The sequence below is a fragment of the Hypomesus transpacificus genome, chromosome 2, assembly GCF_021917145.1.
Source record: "Hypomesus transpacificus isolate Combined female chromosome 2, fHypTra1, whole genome shotgun sequence".
In the NCBI taxonomy this organism is placed as follows: domain Eukaryota; kingdom Metazoa; phylum Chordata; class Actinopteri; order Osmeriformes; family Osmeridae; genus Hypomesus; species Hypomesus transpacificus.
This window is the reverse complement of record NC_061061.1, coordinates 9,987,270-9,996,021: the sequence shown is the minus strand read 5'-3', so window position 1 is coordinate 9,996,021 and position 8,752 is coordinate 9,987,270. Positions and strand designations below refer to the sequence as shown.

At 41.4% G+C, this 8,752-nt stretch overlaps 1 protein-coding gene across 1 annotated transcript; it reads left to right on the top strand.

The window, feature by feature from the left end:
- Positions 1-5,010: 5,010 nt before the first annotated feature.
- LOC124476291 lies at positions 5,011-6,510 on the top strand. Its single transcript, XM_047033334.1, has 3 exons — positions 5,011-5,676; positions 5,835-6,143; positions 6,319-6,510. Exons 1-3 carry the CDS (start codon positions 5,122-5,124, stop codon positions 6,508-6,510), a joined length of 1,056 nt encoding a protein of 351 aa, XP_046889290.1. The 5' UTR covers positions 5,011-5,121.
- Positions 6,511-8,752: the final 2,242 nt, after the last annotated feature.

Sequence of the window (8,752 nt, the reverse complement as noted above, 5' to 3'; positions counted from 1 at the left end):
CCTGGCGTAAAGAGGTTGGCGCGTTCTTATTCGTATGATACTGCAACATCGAACCGTTGCGCATCTCGTCAAATGGAGAACTGTCCGTCACATTCTTGTTTTGACTCTGATCGCTCCACACCTGTGCCTTCAGTGATGCCTGTTAACGGACGACTACAGCGACTACTGAAAAAACGCCTGGCAACAGTAAGGGCTCTTACATCTGGAAAACGGTCGCACAAGTGATGAAATGGTGATGACAGATGCACCAGTTTATGAATCAAATGTTAGATTCCAATTTTCAAATAAAAGTGTTAATCATTTTGTGATGCGGCATGCTCTCAAATGTTAAAAAGGGCTATTCAAATACATTTTTATTTGATTTTTGATTTGATGCTCTCTGCCCCTTTGTCACAATTTCAACACATTGCCCATTTTGTATGTCCACATTGTTGTTGTGACATTTGTTATCAGACATGCTGAAACTGCAGTATCATTTATCTTGTCAGTCACTTTTTTACAGAACAGTGAACTTTTGTCCAGGAGACCTCATTAATCATAGTACATCCTCACTGATTTTAACCTAATGACCACTTTGCTGGAGTGGTAACAACATGAAATAGCCTAAGTAACTTTTAATGGTTGAATTATCATTTGTTCAAAATGTATTAACCAGAGAATTTTGTTAAAGTGTAAATCTGGAGATTTCCAATGGACAAAAAGGGACGCGAGGGGGAGATATTCCAATTGTCTTGGTCAACCACTCTGCTGGTAGAGAGTGGCTGGTCGTTCAAAGTCAAAACTGTTATGCTAAATTCACACCCCCTGCCTAAATCTAACCCCCCTGCTCGTTTGGCTAGATGCTTAAAGATGCCGTAAAGCAAATTCCATGATTTGCTTCTCAGTACAGTAGCCTATATAGCTACGTGTGAAATGTGTTGCTGAAAGCATGTGCAAAGCTCTAAAACTTTGCCGCACTGAAATGTGGAGTTGGACCGTTGAACAGTTTCTCATCCGTTTTCAGCTCAGGTTTTGGTGGGGCAAAACCCAACCTTCTACGTCACAAACACCAATCTGTCAGATCACAGACAGTTGCGTATGTTACTCAGCTAGTACGATGCAAAGACAAAATAATTTACACTTAAAACACTCAGAGACTGCAGGTAGGTCTGTTCTGATATCTGCAATTGATTTAGCTAGTGTTGCTGTTGTTGCTACATTCAATATAGGCTACATTTGAGGGGGCGGAGCTTTAGCACCTTGGATCTGCTGCAGTGGTTCTCAACCCTGTCCTCAGGGACCCCCTGTCCTGCATGTTTTAGATGTTTCCCTGCTCCAACACACCTGATTCAAATAAAATGGTTGTTATCTAGCTCTGTAGAAGCCTGGTAACGAACATACATTTGAATCAGGTGTGTTGGAGCAAGGAAACATCTAAAACCAGCAGGACAGGGGGCCCCTGAGGACAGGGTTGAGAACCACTGGCCTAGAGCATAGGCCTAGAGCCACTCTGATCTGCCATAACCAATCGCTAGCGTTCCCCTTTAACCAATTCGTTCACCACTACTGTAACAGAGCTAGCTGCCGTAGCTGGAAAATCAAACTGTTCCCGAACCCCGTGGGGAGGAGTGCCACAATATCATGGCTACCAACCAACCAAACTCAGCAAAGCTTGTTCTTGCTCCGGCTTTAGCTTATGGATATTCGGCAGCGTTGCCACAATGGACCGAATGTGGCTTTGCTCGCATCTTTCTCAGGTAGAAAGTTAACCGGAGACATCTGATTTATGTACCTCATGCCCAGAAGCAGTACAGAAGCTGAATCAAAATTGAGCGGAAGTAGGCCTAAGTAGGAGGGCAGAGTCAGGCTATTAATGCACTTTCAAATATAGGCCTACGTGGGGTGATAAGGGCGTATAGGCTCCTCTGTATTAACGGATAGCCTATATAGACAAATTTACACTCGAGAAAACTGCACATTATAGGTGTCGCCCACGTGAACAAACCACAATTCATTTATAACAAAACAACAATAAGGCTGCGTGTCCACTACAGCAGAGCGGGCGGCGCGTCGGCTTTCAATTCATTTTCAATTAAACCGGGCGTTGAAGCCCGCTCCGCTGTAGTGGATACGCAGGGTGAATGTTGTCTTGCAGGACTCCAATAAAAAACAATTCATTCTGTAAGAACAGCGAAACATAGGCTAAATTGATTACAAAGTGAATAGCAAAGTCTACAAGTAGCCAGTTGCAACTATGCAGCAACGCGTCCACGAGCTGGGGGGGTAGATTTCGGCAGGGGTTGTGAATTGGGCATACTGAAGCTGGGCTGAAGCTGGGCTGAAGCTGGGCTGAAGCTGGGCTGAAGCTGGGCTGAAGCTGGGCTGAAGCTGGGCTGAAGCTGGGCTGAAGCTGGGCTGAAGCTGGGCTGAAGCTGGGCTGAAGCTTACCCCTAGTGTCGGATTTACTGCTTTAAAAAAGTGAAAAGTGAAGTGATCCTTCGATTAAAGTCAGGTTTCTTAATATCTGTTGACAATGTTGTCAATTAAAAGTTGTAAATAATCAAGAAGTTTCACCTACGGTCATTCGTTTTTACTTTGTAACTATAAATTAAAGCCTTCAGCAAACTGTGCAACTGGCTGGCTATAGGCAGGCGAGCTTTGGTTTTTGCCTTTCCGCACAGCCCAGTCCCCAATCGAAGTTGTCAGTTTGCCTGTGTTATCATCGTTGTGTTGAGTACGAATATGATAGTTTGGATAGAAACATTTACTAACTACTTACAAACCGAGAATGAGGTCATGCCGGGAAATATGTAACTGGGCTTGAACGTAAAACTCAGCTGACTCATCGGTATCGCTCATTTTGAAGATGACTTCAGAGGAGGGCAATAATCCTAAAGTTTTCGAGGGAAACGTGAGCTACCTACTACTTTTCTTAAAAAAGCCTACTAATAATATTTAAATGGATCTGGGCCTATACAGACAGGAAGGATCTTGCCAATTTAAGGACTGCTGGCTGTGTTTAGATTTCAAAAGAAAATCTGTTCTAGGCTACATCACGGAACGTGTGGTGCAGATGGGCCAAGTAACAATTATAGCATACCATTGTGATATGTAGTGGGCATTTGTTTGCGTATTATTTATTGGTGTTCTGCTACATGTGTGTAATACACATTTCGAATGAGAAATATTGACATATTTATTTCATGCGTTCTATCTTTATAAAAGTATGTCCGAATGATACACTTGATGTGACGTACAAAAACGTCATAATGGTATATATTCATACTTAAATGAAACATTACAGAGCAACATCACATTTCTTCTGAACAGGTAAATAACTTGAAGACCATTCTAAGCTTTCACAGAAGATTTTCTCAGGCTATCCAGACAATTTTGTGGTTTTTGGTGAGTAATTCTTATTTACACATTAATGTTTCCCCTATTTATTGTAATAGCCTACAGTAAAACATAATTTTATGCTAAATTTAATCCACACTTTCGTTATTCAGTTACCGTAAATATCATGGCTGTACAACTAAGAAAATGTCCTTCAGATTCAAAATTCAAATACATTTAAAGCAAGTTTTGATAATAAATCAATCAATAAAGCTTAATAATAATTTAATGGCTCTGGTCGGTACCTATTCAGGCAACAAAGATGTTGCCAGTTTAAAGGACTGCTGGGCTGTATGGATTTCAAAATCAAATCTGTCCTACATGACGGAACGTGTAGTGCAGATGGGCCGATGATCGCATACTGTTGTAGTATAGTGGGCATTTGTTTGCGTATTATTTATTGGAGTCATCTGAGCTATGCTTGTGTGTATTACACATTTCTAAGTAACAATATTGACGTATATTTATTTTACGGACATACGTTCTGTATAAAAGTATGTCCGAATGCTACACATGATGACGTACAAAAACGTCATAATGGTGTATATTCATACTTAAATGAGACATTAGAGACCTACATCACATTCTTCTGAACACAGGTATAGGTGAATAGTAACACTTGAAGACTCGTATTGTAAGCTTTCTCAGAAGATCAGGCTATTCAGACATTGTTGTGCTTTTTGGTGAGTAATTCTTTTATACACATTAATGTTTCCCCTACTTATTGTAGTCTTACGCGTAAAACAAAGTTTAATTCTAAATGTAATCCACACTTTCGTTATGCAGTTACCGTCAATACCATCAAATACATTTAAAGCAAGTTTTGATATATCGTTTTCTTTTTGTGTATTGTTATAACTGACCACATCAGTAAAAAGAGACTCAAGGCTCAGTCCACAAATGGCCTGTAAATCAAACCTCAAAAGCATTGCAGTGACAAAAGTTTAATGTTTTCTCTCTCTCAATTGCTTCAAAGCCAATGATTGTGACATGCCGAAACTAAACTCTTCTAGTGAAGTCAGCTCCTCTCTAATAACACTTTCCCATAATCATTGTTATTGGCCATAGCCTAATGCAGTGGTTTTCAGAGATTTGATTCCTAAAAACTAACGATCTATCTGTGTCTCTAATGTAGGGAGGTGAACTTGATGGGACCACTATGCAGTCCAATGAAAGGGATTGGCAAAATGGGGACCATCTTTCTATCCAGTCATTTAATGACGAAGATTATCTGGTAAGTTTTTGCATAGTAATAAGTGAAATGGATGTAACATATGATATGAGTTTGTATGAACTTAAACTTAAATGGTTAAACAGAAGACATGGTCAAATACCTCCGAGTGACTGTGTCTCTAATATAGGATGTGGAACGGGGTGGAAACACTCACCGACAGACCGTAGATTATGATGACCTCTCTCTACGCTCAGTCAGCGAGACAACTTTTCTGGTCAGTTTGTGCATCAAAAGCATTAGGGTACGTTACATTTTGAACATAGACTTTGTGAACAATATGTTCCCATCTGACTCACAGTCTGATGAGGACCGTGACCACCAGGAGAATCCACTTCAGGATAAACGCCTGGTATATGTATGTGTGTGACAGAAGGTCAATTAATTGGCCTGTTTTTCTGTTAGTGTTGAATCAGCTTTTGCCCTCACCATATGGATCTTCACACCTTAAAATGTTTCTCTCTGCCCTGTTCCTGCACATTGTACTTTACTTTTGGTCTCCCTAGAATCATGTTATGGATGACGAAGGCCAGGCCCATCTTTCTTCCTCCGTGAAAGCCGTGACCAAGCCTTGCGTCACTAATGACGTGCACCCCACCATGCTACATGATCAGAAGGGGCGCGACAGGCAGTTCCGTGTCGCAAGAGTCATGAAAAGGTTCCAAAAAACCCTGGTTGCCCTAGAAGAGGACCTTTCAAAAACCAAGGCGGAGATCCTGAACACCAACGAGTACTTCAAAGAGATGTCTCGTGTGAAGAGCCAGGGACAAGGCCTGATGGGTGCGTCTCTGAGAAGACTTGTTTATAGCGTCAGAGGGAGAAGGCTCCAGAGGATTCAGGCGCAAAAGTATATACGGGTCAGCCAAGATTTCGATGCGCTGATCCAAGTGATCCAGAACGACTGCAGAGTTGAAATCAATCTGTCGGGCCTGAAGGACTGGCAGAGAGAGGTTGAGAAGCTGCGCATGGCCTGCAGGGCATGCACTGAGAGGGTCCAACCACCCGAGGTATGTAGTTCCCCACTACAGGTCCAACCCTCCCAGGAACAGAAGTCATCCATCCAACCCTTTGTAAGTAATTAATACAGAGACTGTACATATTCATTTATTCAGCTATTGTTTGATTCAAGGTATGGCATGGCACTGTTTGTTGATTATCATCCTAAAGAGCCATGGAAAGATCCCAGGTCCCACATGCCAAAAGGTGATGTCTTCTCTTGTCTCCTCAGGATCTATCTGAGACCGAGACCCCTCCTGTGGTCCCCTTCACTATTGAGGAGGCCGTGGATTCCCCCCCTCCGACTCCTCCTACTCCTGAGGCCCTCCTCTTGAAACAGCAGCTTCCCCGGGCTTTGACTCCCCTCAACCGTGTCACCGTGACTCCCCTCAACCGTGTCACTGTTATAGTTGTGAGTCCTGCGCGGCCTGACACTCTGCCTGCTGTGGGGTATCTACCCCCCCCTTGTCTGGCACCAATCCAAAACTTGAGTGCCGATGCAAAGAAGCTGCTCCAAGGAGGATTGGAAGAGCTCCAGCAAGTGAGTCATTATCATCATATGCAAATACATGATGATATTCACAGTTAAGCATAAATCCCAATTTGCACAATAATTGACTATAAATTGCGCACCAATGAGACTGGAAAAGAACCATGATTTCATTGGTTCCATTTTTTCTCTGCTCAGTCCATGTAAGCTTGTGTTCTGCTTTCAGGATGTGACGGAAGAGAAGAAGACTTGCAAAGGGGAGAGGAAGAAGTCTGGCAAAGGCAACAAGACGACCAAAACCCAGTCACATGTTAAACCACTGACTGTGTTGGAAGTCAGTAACAAACAGACAGAGGTATACGCTGAAAACAAGGTGAAGGAGGAGAAAAAGAAAAAGAAGAATGTGGCAAAGAGGTGAGGCCAGATGGCAGAGAGGCTACATGGAGGGGGTGGTAGAATGTGGGTAAAGACAGCAAGACCTTCATTGTAAGGATGTGAGAATGCGTACTTGTATGGCAGATTACATTTTACGTTTTTTCTTATGATTGACAGGTTTCTCCAGTGGCTGTTGAGGAAACTCATGTGCGGCTGTTGTTCAGATGTTTAACAAACATCATGCATGTGTACCCATGCTCTTTCTCTGTCTCTGTCTTACACTACACAGAGATCATGTAGACATACACACACATTCTCTCTCTCACTCTCTCTCTCTCTCTCTCTCTCTCTCACACACACACATTCACTCTCTTTCTTTTTCTCTCTCTCTCTTTATCTATCTATCTCTCTCTCTCACACACACACGCACACACGCACACATACACTCTCTCTCTTTTTGTCTCTCTTTCACTACACAGAGATCATGTAGACATACACACTTATGACATCATCAGTTTCACACCAGACCTTTTCTTCATTTCACAGATGCTTTACATATTGTTCTCAATAAAGTTATCATTTTGTGTTTCATTTGGTGTTGGTTTTTGATGGTTACTTGATGATTATTACTGCATTGCTTCATGTGGGCTTGCTGTAGTGGAGATGGGCTACTAGTGTTTGTCTCATAGCCCACTACGATATCCTGCTCCATAATATTCAAATCTCACTCCAACATACTTCAGATATTTAAGCAACCACAGATTGACCTTAATATTGAACAAGACCGTTTGTATTTTTTTTAACCCAGTCAGCTGCTCGCTTCTTTTGCGAGTGTTGTCTGCCATTTGTTACAGGAGCGAACGCTGCTGCTGCTACAGTGCTAACACTGCTGCAGCTGTGTGCTTTGTTTCCATCTGATAGTTTGGTAAAAGTATACATGAAAAGTAACTTTTTTTCGTGGTGTCGTGGTGGGGAGGCTTGTGTGACTCCGTGACCCTGAAGACTATACTGGCGGGGGTTATACCCCAGGCAGGTACTACCAAGCCAGACAGTTACTACCAAGCCAGACAGTTTTCAGGTTAGAGGCGAGTCTAAAAGCAGCATAGCCATCACCCATTGGCAGTAGGATGATTGGTTGGAGTTTGGGCCAATGTATTGGTCCTACATATGAATGGTGTTTCTGCCTATGCAAATTAGGACATATTCAATAAGCATATTGAATGTGTATGTATTTGAATATGTGCATATTCAAATACATTTCAAAAGAAACTTGTAATACCAAAAAAGTTACTTTTCATGTATACTTTTACCATGTAAAGTTGTATTGTGGTAGGAGTAAGGAAAAAATTAAGCCTATTTGGGTGTATTTTGGGCATATTCGACTAGTGTATAGCTCATTTGCATATTACAATTCATTGTCAAAGAAAATTGTAATACAAAAAAATGTTACTTTTCATGGGTAGTTTCATTGTGTTAAGTTCCATTTTGATAAGAGTAAAGGAAAAAAATAGCCCCATTGGGGTGTAATGTTGCCTGGCCTTATTGGCACATATCTCGGATTGATGAGAATTAAACATATTTCCACAACTAGGATTTCTTAAGACTTTTAGTATGTTGTTCTGGACACCTCATAGAAATGATCTATGCTAAAAAAAAATCTTTTTACAATTACTTCTATTTTTGGCTCCAAAATTAGTTACTTTGCCTGGACTATAAGACACGGTAGTGCGCTACGGTGCTGCGTTCTGTCGCGCCAGCAGTGCAGCCAATATGTGAAGTACTGTACTACACAGACACTGACTACATTCCGTAGAATATCGTTGTAATTCGATCTTGTTGTAATACTCAAACTTTGCAATTAATTTGCAACAAAGTAATTTGTATTCTTTAGTTCAATGTAAGGCTTATTGTGTTGTGATATAGTTTGTATTATTATACTATAAATGATAATTTGTCAAAGAAAACCAAATTACTCTAAGAAGGAGTAGTTTGCTGGAGATATAGTTGTCATCACAACTTGGACATCACAGTATTGTGTCTTTCTCCTGAGAAAATACACCTGAGAAACACACTCCTCACCAAATGATCAACTTTACCTATGCAGAGTGGACAGTGTCACAAACGAAATATTATTTTTTTTTGGTGAAGGCTGAACACTCATTAACTTGGAACTGTTTCCTCCAGACCTTCACACTATTTAGCGTAAAATGCTCCCACACCTTGGATGATGTAGTATTTTGGAGTAGCCACATGATGTTGCATTAGAGTTCTGTTAGGATTTAGGA